Below are 25010 nucleotides of genomic sequence, written 5' to 3' on the forward strand. Positions count from 1 at the left end.
CTGTAATTTTCTTTGTTCTTTGAATGGCCTCCTTCTGCACCGTGGGGATTCTATGTTAGAAGCATGGAAGCCAATTTATACACAGCAAGATCTCACAAACACTGCTGCTCTTTGAAATAGGTAGTGTGGGAATCTTTTACATCCTAATGAGAGAGCAGAGTGGGCCTCATATCATTGAAGACTGACTGACAGTACTCCCTCAGCACTGACCCTCTGACAGTGCGGCACTCCCTCAGCACTGACCCTCTGACAGTGCGGCGCTCCCTCAGCACTGACCCTCTGACAGTGCGGCACTCCCTCAGTACTGACCCTCTGACAGTGCGGCACTCCCTCAGTACTGACCCTCTGACAGTGCGGCACTCCCTCAGTACTGACCCTCTGACAGTGCGGCACTCCCTCAGCACTGACCCTCTGACAGTGCGGCGCTCCCTCAGCACTGACCCTCTGACAGTGTGGCACTCCCTCAGTATTGACCCTCTGACAGTGCGGCACTCCCTCAGCACTGACCCTCTGACAGTGCGGCACTCCCTCAGTACCACATTGAGAATGCCAGCCTATGTTATGGGGTCAGGTCTGTGGGGATAAGCTCAAACCCATGGCCTTGTGAAGTCAGATGGAGGTTAGCAGGGAGTGATACCAGGGAAGGCAGTCAACATGGAGGAAGTGAGGATATGGGGGTTAAAAAATGATCTTTTTAGCTATTTGTTTTAAAATCTTATGCAAGTTCCCGTCAGGCTGACCTGAGACACCACCAGCTTGAAAGAAGATTTGAACTCCTGGATGTCATTCGTTAAGCGGCTCACCATTAAGCCCGTGCGAGTGGCATCAAAAAACGTCACGTCCTGCCTGTCACCCCAACAGCAAAGAAACAGGGTGTCAACTGGAGCAGTTTCTCCTCTGGACTAATTCATAGACTCAGTGAAAGTCACAGCACAGAATGTTAAAGTTAAAGTTTACTTATTAGTCACAAGTAGGCTTACATTAACACTGTAATGAAGTTACTGTGAAAATCCCCTAATCCACACACTCAGGCGCCTGTTCGGGTACACTGAGGGAGAACTTTACATGGTCGATGCATCTAACCAGCACATCTTTCAGACTGCGAGAGGAAACCGGAGCAACAGGAGGAAACCCACACAGACACGTGGAGAACATGCTAACTTCACACAGACACTAACGAAGCTGTGAATCGAACCCAGGTCCCTGGTGCTATGAGGCAGCAGTGCTAACCACTGTGACAAATGAGGCTCTTTAAGGAGTTGAAGAATACAACACACCCCACCCCATGGGCAGCGGGATATCATTCTCCATTACAGGGGGCAGGGCTATCCCACTCCCCATTGTGGTGGGGGGGTGTGGCGAGAAGAGCAAGCTATACCACTTCCAATTACAGGGGAGCAGGGCGACACCTCTCCCCATTACAGAGGGGCAGGGCGACACCTCTCCCCATTACAGTGGGGCAGGGCAACACCTCTCCCCATTACAGGGGGGCAGGGTGACACCTCTCCCCATTACAGAGGGGCAGGGCGACACCTCTCCCCATTACAGTGGGGCAGGGCAACACCTCTCCCCATTACAGGGGGGCAGGGTGACACCTCTCCCCATTACAGGGGGGCAGGGTGACACCTCTCCCCATTACAGGGGGGCAGGGTGACACCTCTCCCCATTACAGGGGGGCAGGGTGACACCTCTCCCCATTACAGGGGGGCAGGGTGACACCTCTCCCCATTACAGGGGGAGCAGGGCAACACCTCTCCCCATTACAGGGGGGCAGGGTGACACCTCTCCCCATTACAGGGGGGCAGGGTGACACCTCTCCCCATTACAGAGGGAGCAGGGTGACACCTCTCCCCATTACAGAGGGAGCAGGGTGACACCTCTCCCCATTACAGGGGGTGCAGGGTGACACCTCTCCCCATTACAGAGGGAGCAGGGTGACACCTCTCCCCATTACAGGGGGTGCAGGGTGACACCTCTCCCCATTACAGAGGGAGCAGGGTGACACCTCTCCCCATTACAGAGGGAGCAGGGTGACACCTCTCCCCATTACAGAGGGAGCAGGGTGACACCTCTCCCCATTACAGGGGGTGCAGGGTGACACCTCTCCCCATTATGGGGAGGGCAGGGTGACACCTCTCCCCACTATGGGGAGGGCAGGGTGACACCTCTCCCCATTACGAGGGGGGGCATGAATACTCCACGGCATACACCAAGAGCAGGAGCTACATCAGACTGGGGAATTCATCATGTTGGGGCCAGGGTGGGATTTCCCACATTGGAGGCCAAGGGAACAGCACATGGAAACATTATGATCTCATATTACTCTCTCTTCTTTTACCAATTGCCTTAAATCCGCACCCTCTCATTCTCAATCTTTCACGTGTGGGAACAGTTTCTCCCCATCAACTATGCCCAGTCCCCTCATGGTTTTGAACGTCAGTATTAGTGGCACAGTGGTTAGCACTGCTCCCTCACAGCGCCAGTGACCCAGGCTCAATTCCCAACTTTGGTCACTGTGTGTGGACTTTGCATGTTCTCCCCGTGTCTGCATGGGTTTCCTCCAGGTGCTCCAGTTTTCTCCCACAGTCCGAAAGGTGTGCTGGTTAGGTGCATAGGTCATGCTAAATTCTCCTCAGTTTAACCGAACAGGTGCCAGAATGTGACAACTTGGGGATTTTCACAGTAACTTCATTGCGGTGTTAATGTAAGCCTACTCTTGTGACACTAATAAATAGACTTTTTATTTTCCACTCACAGAAACATTAGATCCTGCCAGATGTAATTCAGCCCCTGAAACCAGTTTTTGCTGTTCAGTTAGATTATGGCTGATCTGGACAGCAACTCAATTGACCCACATTCGTTCCATATCCCTTAACCCTCGATAATCTTACCCAACAAAAATCAACATCAATCTTAGTCTTCCAAACTTCAGTTGTCAGCCATTGCGTGCCCTCCACACATTCACTTCATTGAAAATGTTTTACTAAACCTAACTCACCTCTAAAAGATTCAGTTTTGGATCTCACATGTCCCTGATGGTTGAGCAGCATAAGCTGGGCTGACAATGGGCCTCATCTGCACTGTTGATTCTAGAACAGAGCTCTCACTGGGTGTGGTGAGTGGAATGGTGTTACACACCAAATCATAAGGACACTAGGATGCCATTCAGCCTCTTCAGCCAGTTCTACTATTAATACAAGATCATAAGAAGCAGGGGCAGGCCCCTCGAGCTGCTCTGTAATTCAATCACATTTTGGCTTATCTTCTTGCTCAATGCCACCTTCCCACCCAATCTATTGTCCTCTGAATTTCTATCAGACCACAAATCTCTCCATTCAGCCTTAAAAATACCAAACGATATCTAACAATTTCGTGAGGTAGAGAATTCCAAAGATTCACAGCCCTTTGAGTGAAGAAATATTTCTTCAGCTGCTCATAAATGTCCCCTTATCCTGAGACTGTGTCCCCATGATTGGATTGCCCACCCAGGGGAAACAACCTCTCAGAGTCTGCCTTCTTAAGTTGCTCAGAACCTTTTGTGTTTCAATGAGAAAACCTCTCAAAGACCAGAGAATATAGCCCAATTTACTCAGCCTCTCATCAAAGCTCATTCTCTCTCTCAAGGAAGCGATGTGGTAGCTCACTCTGTTCTATCTCCAATGCAAGTATATCCTTCCTTAAATAGGTGGATCAAAATGGCATACGGTATTCCAGGTGTAAAGATGCCACCATCTTTCTCATTCTTCTGACTCACCATCAATAAATCACTAATCATTGCACTATTTATTACCACTGTGAAAAGCATTGCTCAGCTGATGGGGACTCTGAAATGTAACCAAAGTACACACTGATTAAATCTTTCCCCAATCACTGCTGCTTGTTTCATCCTGTGAAATTCTGTTAGATTTCTACGGCACACATCTCTCAGTCTGAGTCCACAAAGGAGACCAGGCAACACTGGCAGCTGGCGACTAACCTGGATTGCAGAGAGAATGTTACAATCTTATTTTCATTCTATAATGAGATGGGGAGCCTCAGCAAAGACAGACCTGAGCAGGGTTGCAAACAATTCTTTCCTGATGCTGGCAGCAACTCGCTCGCCAACTCTGGACAGCAGAATGATGTAACAGCAAGTCATCGCAGCCTAATAAACAGAAGATCCAAGATAGAAACTCAAACAGTTATTGAAGTTGAGACTCATACTCAAATAAAAGCAGAAGTGTTTGGGGGGGTGGAGCAACACAGTTTGCATTTTCAATATCCAGTGTCACACAATCCCAGATACAGAGTAAAGCTCCCTCTACACTGTCCCCGTCAAACACTCCCAGGACAGGTACAGCATGGGGTTAGATACAGAGTAAAGCTCCCTCTACACTGTCCCCGTCAAACACTGCCAGGACAGGTACAGCATGGGGTTAGATACAGAGTAAAGCTCCCCCTACACTGTCCCCATCAAACACTCCCAGGACAGGTACAGCACGGGGTTAGATACAGAATAAAGCTCCCTCTCCACTGTCCCCATCAAACACTCCCAGGACAGATACAGCACGGGGTTAGATACAGAGTAAAGCTCCCTCTACACTGTACTTCCATGGCAGACAGTTCATTGTCTGAAGTTCGTTCCTGATTAAAAAATGCAGCAGAAATTGTAAAGTCAATGGACAAACTCCATGGCGACTGACTGAATCTTACCTGCAGAGTGTAGGTAATCAGCAGTTTCACACACGGCATCTTCATGGTCTCGAAGTAGCAGCTTGGGTTTGTCTGCATACACTGGACGACAGCGTTCATCAGGTCCCCCAGCAATAGCGGGATCTGTGTATTCAGCAGTGCTACACCACAGGCAAACTGGAATAGAAAGAAGGAATGGGAATGTCAGCAACAGATAGAGAGGAATAGAGGTCTTAGAAGCAGGAGTAAGCCACCTGGCCCTTTGAGTCTGTTCTGCCATTCAGTAAGATCATGGCTGATGTGGTCCTGATCTCAGCTCGACTTTCTTGTCTGCATCCCATTATCCTGGATTCCCCTGTCTATCGAAAATGTATCTAACTCAGCCTTGAATAACTGTAAAGACCCATCTCCACTGACCTCTATAGTAGAGAATTCCACACACTAACCAGCCTCTGAAAGAAAAAGATTCTCCTCACATCGGGTTGAAAAGGAAAATCTCTCACAGCGGGATTTTCCAGCCATGCTCGTTCAAAACTGGAAAATCCCTCCTGTGGTCAATGGAAGTTTGCGTGGTTCGACCCCCTCCCCTCCGACAGTGGGACAGAAAAATTCCCCAATGGTCTAAAACTATTTCGCCTACTTTCAGTCCCACCCACAAGAGGAAACATCCTCTGGGTTGTGATGCTACTGTGCCTTTAAGAAATGTATTTTTTAATCATGTTCTCTGCAGTTATAAGAAGCTTAGTTTTTTTATTGTGGCACTGATTTCCTGCTTAGATGTCATATTATTGCTGCTTAAATGATTTAAATGTGTATTTTTGTGTATTTTAATCTGGACTTAATGCACTCTCTGGGAGGTTACAGCCTGAAGTATTGTGGGAAGATTGATTGATAAGTTCATGAGATTGATTCCAGAGGTTGAATGAAGAGAGATTGAACAGTTTAGGCCGATACTCTCTGGAATTTAGAAGAATGAGGGGAGATCAAATTGAGGTATACAAGATGATAAAAGGTATGGATAAAGTAGACGTGGAGCTGATGCTTCCTTTTATGGGGCATTCTAGGACGAGAGGTCATAGTCTTAGGATAAGGGTCAGCAAATTTAAAACAGAGTTGAGGAGAAACTACTTCTCCCATCTGTGGAATTCGCTACCCCAAAGGATGCTGGGACAGTGAGTAAATTTAAGAAGGAGTTAGACAGATTTTTAATTGGGAATGAGTTGATGGGTTATGGGAAGAAGGCACGAAAATGGGGTGAGGCACATATCGGCCATGATCGAGTGGCAGTGCAGACTCAATGGGCCGAATGACCTAATTCTGTTCCTATAACTTATGAAAGTCAAGTGGCACAGTTTTTTGTTTAAGTTTTAGTTTCAGTTTAGAAGAGGCTGTCCTGATTTTCAAGCTGCAAGCAGGTTTTGTCTCTCAATGGTGTCTTGGGAAGCTGCTCAGTCTTCAAGCTTCTCTGTGTGCATGTCAAGAAAGCAAAATCCAACAACAAAATTTGAGCAGAACAGCTTCCTGCGCTAACCCCAAAACGTGTGTTTGTTTCTAGGATTTGTTTGGCTGGAACTTAGCTGTTAAGGTTTATACAATATTATGGTTGATTTCTTTTTCTTGTTTGTAATTGGTAAAAGTTACTTATTTTCTTTCTATGCATTAACTGGATTCTTAAATAAACTTTGTTTGCTAAAAGCTCCCTAATGAGTAATCTGAATCATAGCCGTGGATCAAAATCCTGGAACTCCCTCCCTAACAGCACTGTGGGTGTACCTACACCATGTAGAATGCAACATTTAAAGGAGGCAGCTCAACATCATCTGCCCAGGGGCAATTAGGGATGGACAATAATAGTTTGTCCACATCCTGTGAATAATTGTTTTTTAAATTCACTTAGAAGGTCATTAGGCTGTGAAATTCTGTTCCCCAGAGAGTGAGTCAAAGGGTAGACGGGGGTAGACAGGAAGCTGCAGGCCACAATCAGATAAGCCATGGAGAGGAACTCTCCAATTTTGAGACTGAGTGTAGTGGTGGGTAGTCCTGCTGACTAGAATGGTGGGGTCACGCACCAGATTGTGTGCTTGGAACCTCATTAGTTTTGGACAAGTGTGTTCTTCTCCGAGTCACCTGACAGGATGTCAGCTGATTCATAAGAACATAAGAAATAGGAGCAGGAGTAGGCCAACTAGCCCTTCGAGCCTGCCCCGCCATTCAATAAGATCATGGCTGATCTGTCGTGGCTCAGTTCCACATTCCCGCCCTCTCCCCATAACCCTTAATCCCCTCTCTTATCAAAAACCCATCAACCCGCATCTTAAAAATATTTAGCGAGGTAGCCTCCACCACTTCAACGGGCAGAGAATTCCAGAGATTCACCACCCTTTGAGTGAAGAAGTTCCTCCTCAACTCCGTTCTAAACCGCCCCCCCTTTATCTTGAGGCTGTGCCCCCTAGTCCTACTGTCTTTTTTGAGCGGGAAGAGTCTCTCCACCTCTATCCTATCCATCCCATTCATCATCTTATACGTCTCAATGAGATCTCCCCTCATTCTTCTAAACTCTAACGAGTACAAGCCTAATTTATTCAGCCTCTCCTCATAGCTCAACCCCCTCAACTCCGGCATCAGCCTAGTAAACCTCCTCTGCACTCCCTCCAAGGCCAAAATATCCTTGCGTAAGTGCGGCGACCAAAACTGCACACAGTACTCCAGCTGCGGCCTCACCAATGCCCTATACAGCTGCAGCAAGACCTCCCTACTTTTATATTCAATCCCCCTCGCTATGAAGGCCAGCATCCCATTCCCCTTCCTGACCACCTGCTGCACCTGCAGGCTGGGTTTTTGCGACTCATGCGCAAGGACCCCGAGATCCCTCTGCACCGTCGCCTGCTGCAGTTTTTCGCCACGTAAGTAATAATCCTTCCTACCATTATTCCTACCAAAGTGGACCACCTCGCACTTGCCAACATTAAATTCCATTTGCCAGTTCCTGGCCCATTCGCCCAGCCTATCTAGATCCTTCTGTAGACTCTCCACACCCTCCGCGCAATTTGCCGTTCCACCAATCTTGGTGTCATCATCATGTGCCTGCCACTGTCAATTGGTGGATTCAAAGATCCAGAGGCCACATTTAAATATCTATCCAGCACACTGATATCCCCAGCCCATCTGTATGCACCACACCATGCAGGGTTAGCAGCCTGGAGGGAAAAAACTAGCAGCCTCAAGAAGAAGTCTGTTCCTTGATTCACTACCCTCCCTGCCAGCCCATCATCTGCGAGGCACCCATGCCCCATTTAAACCTCTATCCAAAACAACTGGAATCTTCCTGCATTCTCTTCCAGTAAACAATGTGGCATCCTTTTGACCCTCCTCTTTGTGAGCTTTTCGTGCTGCCCTGTCAGAATCCAGGTCCCCTCCCCTTGGTCCTCTCTCTCTCTGCTTTCCATTTCTTGTCATCCTCAGGCACATCCTTGCCCTCAGCATGCCATGGTGAGCCCTCGCCCTCCACCCCCTGTCCCAGCTCCTTGCACAGTCCTCCTTCCACATTGCCTCCTCCATCTTCATGAGGTCCATTCACACACTCCTCACTCTCACCTCACACCTTTGTTACGGTGACTGCATGAGTCCCATTGCAAAGTGCAGTCCAGATAGACACTGGTGTCTATCTCCTGCGTAGTTTAGTACAACCTGAGAAGCCAGGCACTAAAACATAGGAACAGATTGTAGAGGTTTTGCAAGCACATTTTTCGCCAAAACCGTTGATGATTGCAGAGAGCTTTCAATTCCACAAAAGAAAGCAAGAAGGGAGGCAATTATGCCATTTGTGGCTGGAACATCCTAGGATACTTTGGGAGGCAAGGGATGAGATTGCGGAGCGTTTAGCTTTGATCTTTGGGTCTTCACTATTCACAGGGATTGTGCCAGAGGACTGGAGAGTGGTGAAAGTTGTTCCACTCTTCAAGAAAGGAAATAGGAATGACCCTGGTAATTAGAGGCCAGTTAGTCTTACTTCGGTGGTCAGTAAGTTAATGGAAAGGGTCCTGAGAGATCGGATTTATGACCATTTGGAAAGATACAGTTTAATCCAGGATAGTCAGCACAGTTTTGTGAGGGTTAAGTCCTGCCTCACAAATTTGATTGAATTCTTTGAGGAGGTAACTAAGTGTGTAGATGAAGGTAGAGCAGTTGATGTCGTATACATGGATTTTAGTAAGGCGTTTGATAAGGTTCCCCATGGTAGGCTCATGATGAAGATAAGGGAGTGTGGGATAGAAGGAAATTTGGCCAATTGGATAAGTAACTGGCTGTATCGTAGAAGACAGAGGGTGGTGGTGGAAGAAAAATTTTCAAACTGGAGGCCAGTGACCAGCGGTGTACCACAGGGGTCAGTGCTGGGTCCTCTGCTATTTGTGATTTTTATCAATGACTTGGAAGCGGGGACTGAAGAGTGGGTTAGTAAATTTGCTGATGACACCAAGATTGGTGGAGTAGTGGATGAGGTGGAGGGCTCTTGCAGGCTGCAAAGAGACATTGATAGGATGCAGAGCTGGGCCAAAAAGTGGCAGATGGAGTTTAACTCTGATAAGTGCGAAGTGATTCATTTTGGGAGGCAAACTTGAATGTAGATTACAGGGTCAACGGCAGGGTTCTGAGGAATGTGGAGGAACAGAAAGATCTTGGGATTCATATCCACAGATCTCTGAAGGTTGCCACTCAAGTGGATAGAGCCGTGAAGAAGGCTTATAGTGTGTTAGCGTTTATTAACAGGGGGTTTGAGTTTAAGAGCTGTGGGGTTATGCTGCAAATATACCGGATGTTGGTGAGATCACATTTGGAATATTGTGTGCTGTTCTGGTCACCTCACTATAAGAAGGATGTGGAAGCATTGGAGAGAGTGCAGAGGAGATTTACCAGGATGCTGCCTGGTTTGGAGGGTAGGTCTTATGAGGAAAGGTTGAGGGAGCTGGGGCTTTTCTCTTTAGAGTGGAGAAGGATGAGAGGCGACTTAATAGAGGTTTATAAGATGATGAGGGGAATAGATAGAGTGGGCGTGCTGAGACTATTTCCTCGGATGGATGTAGCTGTTACGAGGGGGCATAACTATAAGGTTCATGGTGGGAGATATAGGAGGGATGTCCGAGGTAGATTCTTTACTCAGAGAGTGGTTGGGGTGTGGAATACACTGCCTGCTGTGATTGTGGAATCAGACACTTTAGGAACTTTCAAGCGGTTATTGGATAGGCACATGGAGCACTCCAGAATGATAGGGAGTCGGATAGCTTGATCTTGGGTTTAGACATAGCTCGGCACAACATTGAGGGCCGAAGGGCCTGTACTGTGCTGTACTGTTCTATGTTCTTGTTCTTGTTCTAATTGAAAGACTTGCAGAATATTGAGTTTGGAGATGTGCTGGATGACACTATTCGGGACAGATTTATCTGTGACCGCACAGTGAAATAGTACAGAAATGTTTGCTTATGGAGAGTAACCGTACTCTGAAAGTAGGCCATGGAAATCACTGTTACTATGGAAAAGGAAACTTAGCAGTTGAGTTTGTGTACTCAAAATGGCAGCTGGATCGAACCAAGAACCTCAATATTTGTACCTGTCACCAATATGCAAAGCCAGGGCATTCTGCTGCTGAATGTTGGTGTAGACATGGTATGTCAGAACTCAGTGTGCACGCTGGAAGAAAAAGCAAGCTCTAAGTAAAAATAAAAGACGGTGGTCATGTGATACGAACACAGGAATAGTTGTGTTCCCGTCTGTTCTGGTGCTGCTTGTTCTTTAATCATTTTATGATTCCTAGCTGGTTTATCCTGGAGTGTAAACTCTATGCTATGCCCTTGCAACCGTTTTGGAGAAGTACTGATGACAGATTGCCAGAAGTGTCAGGAAAATCCACAATAAAAAGGAGCAGTCCGAGGTACTCGGGGTGGCGCTGGGCCCTCAACATGGCGACCAGGCTGGGAAGCAGCCCAATGCTCTTGAAGGTGTTGCAGGAGGTGACTGCAAACATTACTGAAGTTACAGACGACAAACTTGGTGTTTTGACACAGAACATTAGTGCTGTCTCCGATGAACCACAGAATACCGTCAAGAGGCTCAGCGAGAATAAGACAGAATCCTTGATACTGAAAGTGCTGCTTCTTGGGTCACGGCTCTGCTGCGATCCTCAGGTGGCCTTGGTTTGTGAGGAGGTGGGTTATTTGAATGTGTGGAGAACTTTGCATCCCAAGGATAAAGAGATCACTTTTTTCTTTGACCCCTCATTTGTGCCACGTCAGGATTACAATTTTTTTGTGCCAAAGACAATCCTTCAGTCGGTTGCCTTTTGTACTATAGATAATATTGTGATCTCTGCTCACACTCCAGTCCTTTTAGAATTCCTTCTCAAGGGGGAACTGCTCTCGGCCCAGATCCCAGAACTTTAATGCATCTTCACTTAAAGATCATAATTTTACCTCATATTCCAAATTTGATGTTTTTTATTGGATTGAATCTCTTTCTGATGAGAGCCTCTCTGTTTTGTGAGAAACCTGCAAGACCTTTGCTAGAGGTTTGATCCTCTCATTCTCGGCTAGAAGGAGGGGTAGATTGATGGAGCAGCACCATCAGGTCTGGGGAGCTGAGTTGGAGAGGGAGTACAATAGTGTTATATATTTAACTAGTTACATGATTGTTTTAAGGGCCAGTCACATGGTTTCATGGTGATGTAATTCAGGGTGTTTCACAGGCTTCTGCTTAGTTTTAGTTTGTAATCTGTACAGGTAAAAACTCCTGGAATAAATCTGTTGTTAGTTTGAATCTACCACATCTTTTCTTTTTGTTTAAGATCCAAAATCCCAAACGTGGTTAGGACATTATGTAATGACTTTAATCAGGCAATTGAGTTGGGCCTGTTAGAATATGAGCCAAATTGATGGACCAATTAGGGGGCCTTTTGCTTTGTATTTAACCAGGAGTGTCAGTTCCTCTGGTACTCCGAGTGTAGACTGCTAACTGAGACCACCCTGTATGCTGCTGTCAGCCGAAATAAAGGGATTTTGGTGAAGGAACTTCTGCCTCTGAGGACTTATTACACATTACAACCAAGAATTCTTGTCAAGCAAAATTAGCTAAAGGAAATGGGTGTAATTAGAGTGGCACTGGACTCATTACTGACCCAACATGCAGAGAGAAATTAGAAATTTACTAAGCAGAAATTGTATGAATTTGAGAATCGATCCAATAAGTATTTGGCTTTTCCTACAAAGAAATAAGATTCCATGACAATGACTTCTGTGGTGGACTCCAGAAACTGGAAGTGGGCCATGGAGAGACCTGGGAAGGTTTCTATTTTGCCCAATAAATTTGAACAGTGAGGAAACCCATGTGCAATGGACACTACATGTGCAATGTCTCCCACCCTCCCTCCTCCTCTAACCTAAAAAATAAGACTCGGTGTGAGAGCAGCTAAGCTTTTCTTTTACATAAGAACATAAGAAATAGGAGCAGGAGTAGGCCATCCAGCCCTTCGAGCCTGCCCCGCCATTCAATAAGATCATGGCTGATCTGTCGCTGCTCAGTTCCACTTTCCCGCCCTCTCCCCATAACCCTTAATCCCCTCTCCTATCAAAAACCCATCAACCCGCGTCTTAAAAATATTTAGCGAGGCAGCCTCCACCACTTCAACGGGCAGAGAATTCCAGAGATTCACCACCCTTTGAGTGAAGAAGTTCCTCCTCAACTCCGTTCTAAACCGCCCCCCTTTTATCTTGAGGCTGTGCCCCCTAGTCTTACTGTCTTTTTTGAGCGGGAAGAGTCTTTCCACCTCTATCCTATCCATCCCATTCATCATCTTATACGTCGCAATGAGATCTCCCCTCATTCTTCTAAACTCCAACAAGGCTACCTAAGAGGAAGAGCAATCTCAAGGAAGATGTTACTGTGAAAACCTCCGAGTCACCACACTCTGACGCCTGTTCGGGTACACTGAGGGAGAATTTAACACACCCAATGCACCAAACCAGCATGTCTTTCGGACTGTGGGAGGGAACTGGAGCAAACTGATGCAATCACAGGGAGAACGTGCAAACTCCATACAGACAGTGACCCAAGCCAGGAATTAAACTAGGTCCCTGATGCTTAGAGGCAGCAGTGTTAACCACTGTGCCATCGTGCAGCTCTGCTGTTTGAGGAGGTGATGGTCTGCATTGGCTGTGCTAAATGCTCCCTCAGTTCACCCAAACAGACACCAGAGTGTGGCAGCTTGGGGATTTTCACAGTAACTTCATTGCAGTGTTAATATAAGCCTACTTGTGACACTAATAAATAAGTAAAATGAAGGGGAGTCAGGCTGTTAAGGCACCCAGCTCTGAGTATCTTGGCTGTGAATTTCACAAGGAACTCAAAGACTTACTATGAGACCCATTAATTGACATGTATATTCATTCATTTGATGTGGATTTGCCACCGCAGTTACTCCGTGAGACAAGTATTTCCTTAAACATAGAACCATACAGTGCAGAAGAGGCTCTTCAGCCCATTGAGGCTGAACTGACACACGAGTAACACCTGAACTCATACCCAATCCCATTTACCAGCACTTGGCCAACAGCCTTGAATGTTATGAATGTGCCAAGTGCTCATCCAGATTCTTTTTAAAGATATGATTTAACTCTAATCCTGAAAGTGTGTAAGAATCCTGAGCAGTGTACTTCCTACAGACCCATTTCTTTATTAAAAGTTAATTTGAAAGTGTGGCCTAAGGGTCTGGCAATGAGCCTGGAGAAAATCCTTCCTGTAACTACCCAGGGTGAGCAGAGTGGAATTAAGGGTCAGAAGAAATGTTAGAAGGTTGCTGAATATTATCCAGGTCTTCCAAAAGCATGCTGTGGATGGATCAGTGATCTTCCTGGACACTACTGGTAAGACAGACTAGAATTATCTGTTTGAAACCTTGCATAAGCTTGGGTTAGAACAAAGAACAAAGAACAACACAGCATGGGAAACAGGCCCTTCGGCCCAATGAGCCCGCACTGCCATCTTAACAATGTGTTTTTCCTCCTCCACTCTTGACCCATGTCTATGCTTATGGTACACATGGGGTTGGAGACTTTTTTGAAGTAGGGTGGCACAGTAGCACAGTGGTTAGCACTGCTGCTTCACAGCTCCAGGGACCTGGGTTCGATCCCCGGCTCAGATCACTGACTGTGTGGAGTTTGCACATTCTCCTCGTGTCTGCATGGGTTTCCTCTGGGTGCTGCGGTTTCCTCCCACAGTCCAAAGATGTGTGGGTTAGGTTGATTGGCCATGCTAAAATTGCCTCTTAGTGTACTAGGATGCTCAGCTTAGAGGGATTAGCGGGTAAAATATTGGGGGGGGTGGGTGGGTAGGGCCTGGGTGGGATTGTGGTCAGTGCAGACTCGAAGGGCCTCTTTTTGCACTGTAGGGTTCTATGATTCTAGATTCGAGTACTCTATAAGGACAAATGGCAGTGGTCCTTACAAATGGTTATCGGTTGCAGAATTTTGGCCTTCAGAGAGGGAGTAGGCAGAGATGTCTCACTTTTGTTTGTTTTAGCTATTGAACCTTTGGCTAGGCCATTAGACATAACCCCTCTGTTTATGGGTTGTTCAATGGAGATAGAGTGAAACTTTGTACTGTCTGTGTGGATGATATGGTGCTGTTTGGCTCCAGGCTGAGTGTCTCTACCCTTGCTCTTATTGGTGTGGTGGCTAGAATTAGTCTTTTTTTTGCATTATAAGATCAACTTTGTCAAATTGGAGATGATTTCCCCTCTCGTTTTCCCTTCAGGTGGTCCCCGTTAGGGTTTACTTTTCTGGACATTCATGTTACCCCCATTTTTGGCTGGTATACAAGGCTAACCTTCCTCCATTATCAGTCTCTATGAAGTGGGCCTTACATCGTTGGTCGCCTTTACTAGGTTACTGATTTCCTGGCTGGGTAGGATTGCCTAGGAATGTGTTGCCTAGGCTACTTTATCCTCTGCAAATGCTAACCATCAGCTGAGGTCATTAAAGAAACTTGTGGGTTATTTGGTTCTTTTGTTTGGGGTAAGAAGAACTCTCGTTTAAAATTAGTTAAGTTGCAGTTGCCTGGTTCTAGAGGAGGGCTAAGAATGCCAAATATTAAGATGTACCAGTTAGCTTCCCAGCACCCTCCTCCACATGGCTTGATGTTGAAGCTGATCAGTCCTTGTACTCCTTGCAGTCACTTATTTCTTTAGGATCCCAAGGTGGTGTTAGATCAGTGTGATATTAATATTGTTATTAACACTCAAGGCTTGGAGAATGGTCCGTGAATTGGAAGTGGATTTAATTTAATGTCAGCTCTTTCTACAATTCAGGATAATTCAGATTTCTCACCAGGCCTTACAGTTTGGATATCTGTAGACTAGGGGATAAATGTGATGGTGCTACCCTGTTATCTTTTGAGTAACTACATCAACAGTTTGATATTCCAAAACATTCTTTGTTTTAGATATTTGCAATTTAGGGACTTTATCCTTAACAAGACAATTCTTCTTTTTGACATTAAGATCTCCCTAGTTGAAAATGTCCTGTTATCTGTGGAACCTGGCATTTTCTTAGTAAACTTTACGACTCTCTATACTCTAAATCTGGTGATAGTACATTGGACGCACTGTGGTCTTTGGAGTGAGACCTCACAGTACCTATTGATGAGGAGACATGGGGGATATTTGGAAACATGCCAATGTAATTTCAGTTTGTAACAGAACAAAAGGAACGCAGCTCAAGGTATTGCAACCAGAAGAGAAAATGCTGGAAGATCTCAGCAGGTCCGACAGCATCTGTAAGGAGAGAAAAGAGCTGATATTGCAAGTCCAGATGGCTCTTCGTCAAAGCTTGAGTTTTCTCATTTGGTTTCGGATTCCAGCATCCGCAGTAATTTGCTTTTATCAAGATATTGCAATACCTGCGCGTTACTCCAAGGTTGCGGTACTGGTTTGACCCGAGCACATGCTCAATGTGCCAGGTGAACGTGGAGAATGACCTACATCGCTTTTTGATCTAGTGTCAGGGTTAAGGCTTATTGATTTAATTAGTGCTTGAGAGGGTCTTTGATATTTCCTTAGAGTTCAATGCCTTGCATTTGATACTGGGTCTCCAATATTCTAATGATATCAAGGGTTGGTTTGCATGAGTAGATTCAAACAAACAGCAACAGATTCATTCTTGGTGCTCTTGCCTGTACAGAGTAAAAACCAAAAATAGAACAGCAGTCTGCGTAACATCCTAATGACATCGCCATCAAAGCATGTGACTGGCTCTTAATGCAATCATGCAAACTTTTTAAATATATAACATCACCCCTCCCCTTTACTTCCGTGGTCATGACTAAGACATTATACATTGGATCAATAATAGTCTGGACCCAGTACAATGCATCGTAACTCATTATACACAGTCAATGTGTAAGTTGGTCAATATGATGTCTATTCCTGTTTGGTTGTATACAATGTTCTGGAATTTGGCTGTTTTTGATCCCAGAAGTATGATTTGGAACTTCAGTACACACTTCTCATCTTAGAATTAATTCTGTATCATTCTCAATCAGTATAGCAACAGAAACACAATCATCGGGCAATTCAGATTCAACTAAGTCTTCTGTAGTAGAGTCACAGAGTCATAGAGGTTTACAGCATGGAAACAGGCCCTTTGGCCCAACTTGTCCATGCTGCTCTTTTTTTTCAAACATCTAAACTAATCCCAATTGCCTGCATTTGGCCCATATCCCCCTATACCCATCTTACCCATGTATCTCTCTAAATGCTTTTTAAAAGACTGTACCTGTCTCTACTACTACATCTGGCAGCTTGCTCCAGACACTCACTGTATTCTGCATGAAAAAATTGTCCCTTTGGACACTTTTGCATCTCTCCCCTCTCACATTAAACCTATGCCCTCTCATGTTAGACTCCCCTACCTTTGGGGAAAAGATATTGACTATCCAGCTGATCTGTGCCTCTCATTATTTTATAGACCTCTATAAGTTCACCCCTCAGCCTCCTACACTCCAGAGAAAAAAGTCCCAGTCAATCCATCCTCTCCTTATAACTCAATCCATCAAGTCCCAGTAGCATCCTAGTAAATCTTTTCTGCACTCTTTCGAGTTTAATAATATCCCCCAATAATAGGGTGATCAGAACTGGACACAGTATTCCAAGTGTGGCCTTACCAATATCTTGTACAACTTTAACAAGACGTCCCAACTCCTGTATTCAATGTTCTGACTAATGAAATCAAGCATGCCGAATGCCTTCGTCACCATTCTGTCCACCTGTGACTCCACTTTCAAGGAGCTATAAACATGTACCCCTAGATCTCTTTGTTCTATAACTCTCCCCAACACCCTACCATTAACTGAATAATTCCTGCTCTGGTTCAGTCTACCAAAATGCATCACCTCACATTTATCTAAATTAAACTCCATCTGCTATTTGTCAGCCCACTGGCCCAATTAATCAAGATCCCGTTGCAATTGGGGATAATTTTCTTCATTATCAACAACGCTACCAATTTTGGTGTCATCTGCAAACTTACTAACCATGCCTATAAAAAGGAAGAGGCTGGCTAGGGTGAACGTTGGACCCTTAGAGGATGAGACGGGGGACTTAGTGGTAGGGGATGGGGAAATGGCTGAGGTCTTGAATAACTTTTTTGTTTCGGTCTTCACGGAGGAGGACGTGAATAATTTGCCGGGTGTTAGCGATGGAAAGGTGGTAGGACTGGAGGGTCTCAATGACATTATTGTTACTAGAGAGGCGGTGCTCGACAGACTGGAGGGGCTGATTGTGGACAAGTCCCCAGGACCGGATGGAATGCATCCGAGGGTTCTGAAAGAAATGGCGGAGGTGATAGTGGATGCCTTGGTGGTTATTTTCCAAACGTCGCTGGACTCCGGGGAAGTGCCGGAAGATTGGAAAACGGCTAATGTTACGCCGTTGTTTAAGAAGGGTGGCAGGCAAAAGGCAGGGAATTATAGGCCGGTTAGTTTAACGTCTGTTGTAGGTAAAATGTTAGAATCCGTCATCAAGGAGGAAATAGCGAGGCATCTTGAGGGGAATTGCTTGATAGAGCAGACGCAGCATGGTTTCGTTAAGGGGAAGTCGTGTCTGACAAATTTATTGGAGTTCTATGAGGATGTGTCTAGGGCGGTGGATAGAGGAGAGCCAGTGGATGTGGTCTTTCTTGATTTTCAGAAGGCGTTTGACAAGGTACCTCACAAGAGGTTATTACAGAAGGTAAGGGGGCATGGAGTTGGGGGTAGGGTGTTAGCGAGGATAGAGGATTGGTTGTCAAATAGGAGGCAGAGAGTGGGGGTTAATGGGTGCTATTCGGATTGGCGGATGGTGACTAGTGGAGTGCCCCAGGGGTCGGTGCTGGGGCCTCAGCTATTTACCATTTATATAGATGATCTGGAGGAGGGAACTGAGTGTATGGTGTCGAAATTTGCTGATGACACCAAGATTGGTGGAACGGCAAATTGCGCGGAGGGTGTGGAGAGTCTACAGAAGGATCTAGATAGGCTGGGCGAATGGGCCAGAAAATGGCAAATGGAATTTAATGTTGGCAAGTGCGAGGTGGTCCACTTTGGTAGGAATAATGGTAGGAAGGACTATTACTTACGTGGCAAAAAACTGCAGCAGGCGACGGTGCAGAGGGACCTCGGGGTCCTTGTGCATGAGTCGCAAAAACCCAGCTTGCAGGTGCAGCAGGTGGTCAGGAAGGCGAATGGGATGCTGGCCTTCATAGCGAGGGGGATTGAATATAAAAATAGGGAGGTCTTGCTGCAGCTGTATAGGGCATTGGTGAGGCCGCAGCTGGAGTACTGTGTGCTGTTTTGGTCGCCGCACTTACACAAGGATATTTTGGCCTTGGAGGGAGTGCAGAGGAGGTTTACTAGGCTGATACTGGAGTTGAGGGGGTTGAGCTATGAGGAGAGGCTGAATAAACTGGGCTTGTACTCGTTAGAGTTTAGAAGAATGAGGGGAGATCTCATTGAGACGTATAAGATGATGAATGGGATGGATAGGATAGAGGTGGAGAGACTCTTCCCGCTCAGAAAGGACAGTAGGACTAGGGGGCACAGCCTCAAGATAAAGGGGGGGCGGTTTAGAACGGAGTTGAGGAGGAACTTCTTCACTCAAAGGGTGGTGAATCTCTGGAATTCTCTGCCCGTTGAAGTGGTGGAGGCTGCCTCGCTAAATATTTTTAAGACGCGGGTTGATGGGTTTTTGATAAGAGAGGGGATTAAGGGTTATGGGGAGAGGGTGGGAATGTGGAACTGAGCCACGACAGATCAGCCATGATCTTATTGAATGGCGGGGCAGGCTCGAAGGGCTAGATGGCCTACTCCTGCTCCTATTTCTTATGTTCTTATGCCTCCTATATTCTCATCCAAATCATTAATATAAATGACAAGTAATGGTGGATCTGGCACTAATCCCTGAGGCACACCACTGGTCACAGGCCTCCAGTTTGAAAAACAACCCTCGACAACCACCAAAATTGGCTTCAATTGACAACTGACAAAATTGTCAAGAAGCCAATTTTATATCCATTTAGATATCTCACCCTGGATCCCAGGAGATTTAACCTTATGCAACAACCTACCATGCGGTACCTTGTCAAAGGTCTTGCTAAAGTCCATGTAGACAACATCAACTGCACTGCCCTCATCTACCTTCTTGGTTACCCCTTCAAAAAACTCAATTAAATTTGTGAGACATGGTTTTCCACTCACAAAGCCATGCTAATTGTCCCTAATCAGTCCTTGTGTCTCTAAATGCCTGTAGATCCTGTCTCACAAAATACCTTCTAACAATTTACCCACCACAGATGTGAGGCTCACTGGCCTACAGCTCCCAGGCTTTTCCCTGCAGCCCTTTTTAAACAAAGGTACATGATTTGCTACTCTCCAATCTTCAGGCACCTCACCCGTGACTATCAATGATTCAACTATCTCTGCTTGGAGACTCACAATTTCCTCCCTAGTCTCCCACAATGTCCTGGGATACACTTCATAGAATCCCTATAGTGCAGAAGAAGGCCATTCGGCCCATCGAGTCTGCACCGACCACAATCGCACCCAGGCCCTACTTTCATAACCCACATATTTACCCTGCTTATACCCTGACACTAGGGTCAATGTAGCATGGCCAATCAACCTAACCTTGCACATTTTTGGAGTGTGGGAGGAAACTGGAGCACCCGGAGGAAACCCACGCAGACACAGGGAAAACATGCAAAGCCACACAGTCACCCAAGGCCAGAATTGAACCCGGGTTCCTGGCGCTGTGAGGTAGCTAACCACTGTGCCACCATGCCACTTCATCAGGTCCTGGAGATTTTTCTACCATGATGTACGTTAAGACTTCCAGTACCTCTTTCTCTGTAATATGAAGACATCCTCAAGACATCACTATTTATTTCCCCAAGTTCCCTAACACCCATGCTTTTCTCAACAGTAAATACTGATGAGAAATATTCATTTACGATCTTACCCATCTCTTGTGGATCCGCACATGATCTTGTTGATCCTTAAGAGGCCCTGTTCTCTCTCTTGTTACTCTTTTGCCCTTTATGTATTTGTAGAGGGCCGAAGGCCTGTACTGCGCTGTAATGTTCTTTGGATTCTCCTTTGCCTTACCTGCCAAAACAATTTCATGTCCCCTTTTTGTCCTCCTGATTTCTCTCTTAACTCTACTCCTACACCCGCTATACTCTTCAAGTAACATTCACAACACAAAGAACAAAGAACAAAGAAAATTACAGCACAGGAACAGGCCCGTCAGCCCTCCAAGCCTGCATCGACCATGCTGCCCGACTGAACTAAAACCCCTGACCTTTCCGGAGACCATACCCCCGTAACACAAAAGACTAAATAAATTGGTACTTCTGGAAAAGATTCAGAGAAATTATTTTGAGATGACAATAATTGGTCAGCATGGCATCGCCAATCTATTTCATCCTTGGTTTGAGTTGTGTAAGAAATTGGATAGGTTTTTGCTAAAACTGTAGGTGGTATCAGTTTCTCGCTCATGGCCTAATTACACACTAACACTCGATCTCCCTGTTGAAATGAGCGTTGTTTTACCATCACTTCTTGTCTAGCAACTTGAGATTGTTGTTGACGCTCTACCATCTCTGAAGTTTCTGGAGGTAACGACAAATCAAACGTAGTTCTCAACTTTGTCTTTAAGAATAGTAATTCAGGTGAACTTCGGGTAGTCACATGAGTGGTGTTTGTATAAGATGTCGAAAAGCTATTCACACGATGTGATAATGAACCTTGCTCTTTTGGAGCTTTTAAAGGGTGCTTCAAGGATTGTGTGAATCATTCAGCTGATCTATTAGTTTACAGATAATAAGTTATGGATATTATATGTTGAATACTATTTACTTTGAGATAATCTTCAAACTCTCGTGAAATAAACTGAACCATTATTGCTGGCAATCTGTTCTGGTTTATCAAATCTTGCAAAACGTTTGTCAAGTTTTTCAATAATTCGTACAGTTGTTGTAGATCTCATGATAACAACTTCTGGCTATTTTGAGTATGCATCAATTATGGCCAAGAACATGTAACCCTCAAATGGACCATCAACATCTACATACAATTGATGCCATAGCATGTTAGGCCATGCCCAAGGGGACAATAGTGGTATATTTCTTATTTGTGCACAGGATTGACACTGTCCCACATTTTCTTCAATTCAGAGCATCTGGACCCCGCCACCCAAAATGACTATTGCTAATCCCTTTGTCCAGACCATCCAGGATGTCCTTCATATAGTTATTCAAGAATTGAACACAGTTCCCTGACGCTGTGAGGCAGCAGTGTTAACCACTCTGCAACCATGCTGCCCTGTGATTCACCCTGTATGGATAAGATGCTAAGTTGGAGCTCTTCACCATATTTCTGGACATACCATTCTTCATTGTTATAATTCTTTTCTTCAAAGTTGTAAATTCTTTTGTGAAATGCAACTTGTCCTTCTTGAAGATACCCAGATTTTTCTTCGGAATATTCTTCTCAGGGAAAGCTGGTCTAGCCCAACAAGCTTTTGAAGTGTGACCCAATTTTCCAATAATTCTTGCATTGACTATCCTTGCTCCAGCATTCACTCACCCAATGGCCCATTTTGGCACATCCTGGCTTGTTGCTGTTTTGACATTTTATAGGCAGTTCCCAACTTGTGGATCTTCATTCCTGCACCAAATTGTGAAGCCTCTTCAGCAGCCAATTCCTTTAGTATTCACCAAAGAGAAGGATTTGGTGGATGATGAGTCTGGGAAAGGGTGTGTAGACGGTTTGAGTCATGTTGAGATCAAAAAGGAGGTAATGGGGTTCTTGAGAAACATTAAGGTAGACAAGTCCCCAGAGCCTGATGGGATATACCCCAGAATACTGAGAGAGGCAAGGGAGGAAGTTGCTGGGGCCTTGAGAGAAATCTTTGTATCCTCACTGGCTACTAGGGAGTATGATGTGGAGATGCTGGCATTGGACTGGAGTAGGCACAGTAAGAAGTCTCACAATAGGTTAAAGTCCAACAGGTTTATTTGGTAGCGCAAGCTTTCAGAGTCTCGCTCCTTCTTCAGGTGAGTGAGGGATTGTGTTCACAAACAGGACATATACAGACACAAACTCAATTTACAAGATAATGGTTGGAATGTGAGTCTTTACAGGTAATCAAGTCTTAAAGGTACAGACAATGTGAATGGAGAGAAGGTTAAGCACAGGTTAAAGGGATGTGTATTGTCTCCAATCAGGACAGTTAGTGAGATTTTGCAAACCCAGGCAAGTCATGGGGGTTACAGATAGTGTGACATAAACCCAAGATCCCGGTTGAGGCCATCCTCATGTGTGCGGAACTTGGCTATCAGTTTCTTTTCAGCAATTCTGTATTGTTGTGTGTTGTGAAGGCTGCTTTGGAGAATGCTTGCAGTCACAGGCATTCAGCCTCTGATCTTCTGATAAGACAATACATACCTCTTCAACCTGTACTTAACCCTCTCTCCACTCACATTGTCTGTACCTTTAAGACTTGATTACTTGTAAAGACTCGCATTCCAACCATTATCTTGTAAACTGAGTTTGTGTCTTTATATGCCCTGTTTGTGAACAGAACTCCTCACTCACTGAAGAAGGAGGAAGACTCCAAAGCTTGTGCTGCCAAATGAACCTGTTGGACTTTAACTTAGTGTTGTGAGACTTCCTACTGTACAGGGGAGGTCCAGTGGATTGGAGAACAGCCAATGCTGTTCCATTGTTTAAGAAGGGTAGCAAGAATAATCCAGGTAATTATAGGTTGGTGAGCCGTTCATCAATGGTAGGGAAGTTATTGGAGAGGATTCTTTGAGACAGGGTTTACTCCTACTTGGAAATAAGTGGATGTATTAGTGAGAGGCAACATGGTTTTGAGAAGGGGAAGTTGTGTCTCACTAACTTGATCGAGTTTTTCGAGGAAGCAATGAAAATGATTGATGAGGGTATGGCAGTAGATGTTGTCTACATGGACTTCAGTAAGGCCTATGACAAGGTCCCTCATGGCAGTCTGGGGTAGAAGGTGAAGTTGCATGGGATCAGAGGTGAGCTGGCAAGATGGATACAGAACTGGCTCAGTCATAGATGTGGAGATGCTGGCGTTGGACTGGAGTAAATACAGTAAGAAGTCTCTCAACACCAGGTTAAAGTCCAAAAGCCACCAAATAAGCGCTGCTCCTTCATCAGGTGAGTAGGATACTGAAAGGGCTACAGATCATGAACCCACTCAGGTCAACCTATAACACAGACTATACTGAGAGACTTTGCCGTCGCACCTCTCTCTTATTCCTCAACCATGTCGTACACCAGCTCTACAGCAAACACCACATCCTGGAAACCAGGGTCCATACTCTCAACTTGCGCTCAGGACGCAGACCAGCTGCGAAACTCTGCCAAGCAGACGAACATAGAACATTACGAGACAAAGGAACTACGCCATCTATATGTACACCAAGAACAGGAAACTTGAGAAACTCAGCATCACCACCAGCAGCAACCAAGCCTCCCCCGGTACCACACTAGAAAACAGTACCACCGCAGGGAAGTCCATTGTCAACTTGTCAAACCACACACTTCAACCAGATGAAATCGAAGTTCTCAGCCGAGGGCTCAATTTCTGCCCCAACACCAAAATAGACCCCATCAGTCTCGCAGCAGACACAGGGGAATTCATCAGGCGAATGAGGCTGTAGGAGTGCTTCCACAAACCCCAAGAGACCAACAGCAAACACAATGAGACAGCCGATGAACCAACACAGCCGACAGAGAGATTCGCAGTGCAGCAACCGAATCAAATTGGACTCCTCCAGAAGGCCGCTGCCCTCGACTGGACATGTATACCCAAGCCATCAGGAGGTGCGTCAACACCAGATTCATCAGCCGCACTCACAAGACAGCCCTGAACATCACCAAGCACAACACAACACCATCCATGCTCTCAAAACCAACTACAACATTGTGTCTGCTGATTTGATGACAAAGGAGGGGCCATCGTCAATCTTTATATGCCCTGTTTGTGAACTAAAATCCCACTCACTTGATGAAGATTTTCGGGGTAAGTTTTTCACTCAGAGGGTGGTGAGTGAGTGGAATCGGCTGCCGTCGGTGGTGGTAGAGGCGAACTCGCTGGGGTCTTCTGGATGAGTATATGGGATTTATTGGGATTGAGAGTTACAGATAGTTCTATGTCCTGGTTGGTATGGATATGATTGGTGCAACTTGTGGGCCGAAGGGCCTGTTTGTGCTGTAGCATTCTATGAAGGAACAGCACTTCGAAGGCTAGTGGCTTTTGCTACCAAATAAACCTGTTGGACTTTAATCTGGTATTGGGAGACTTTTTACTTGGCCATAGAAGATAGAGGCAAACAATGGAACAGTGCGTTCCATTGGAGGACTGTGACAAGTGGCGTTCCTCAGGGATCAGTGCTGGAACATTTACATTTACTGTTTGTAATATATACAAATGATTTGGAGGAAAATGTAATTGATTTGATTAGCAAGTTTGTGGATGACACAAAGGTTGGTGGATTTGTGGATAGCAATGAGGACCATCAGAAGATACAGCAGGATATAGATCGATTGGCAGCGTGGGCAGAGAGTTGGCAGATGGAGTTTAATTCATACAAATGTGAGGTAATGCATTTTAGAAGATCTAATACAGATAGGAAATACACAGTAAATGGCAGAACCCTTAAGAGTATTGATAGGCAAAGGGATCTGGGTGTACAGGTACACAGGTCACTGAAAGTGGAAATGCAGGTGGA

At 45.5% G+C, this 25010-nt stretch overlaps 1 protein-coding gene across 2 annotated transcripts in view; it reads right to left on the reverse strand.

The window, feature by feature from the left end:
* The window catches only part of abcb8 (ATP-binding cassette, sub-family B (MDR/TAP), member 8), a 78933-nt gene that overhangs the window by 30216 nt on the left and 23707 nt on the right, over positions 1 to 25010 (reverse strand). For both annotated transcript variants that reach the window (XM_080194790.1, XM_080194788.1), the window contains exons 3-5: positions 4693 to 4848; positions 4050 to 4144; positions 741 to 846 (exon numbers count right to left, since the gene is read on the reverse strand). In XM_080194790.1, the coding sequence (XP_080050916.1) occupies positions 741 to 846; positions 4050 to 4144; positions 4693 to 4848 (357 nt within the window). The remainder of the gene's footprint in view (positions 1 to 740; positions 847 to 4049; positions 4145 to 4692; positions 4849 to 25010) is intronic.

This window comes from Carcharhinus amblyrhynchos, chromosome 8, assembly GCF_965287045.1.
Source record: "Carcharhinus amblyrhynchos chromosome 8, sCarAmb.v2.hapA, whole genome shotgun sequence".
Lineage (NCBI taxonomy): Eukaryota > Metazoa > Chordata > Chondrichthyes > Carcharhiniformes > Carcharhinidae > Carcharhinus > Carcharhinus amblyrhynchos.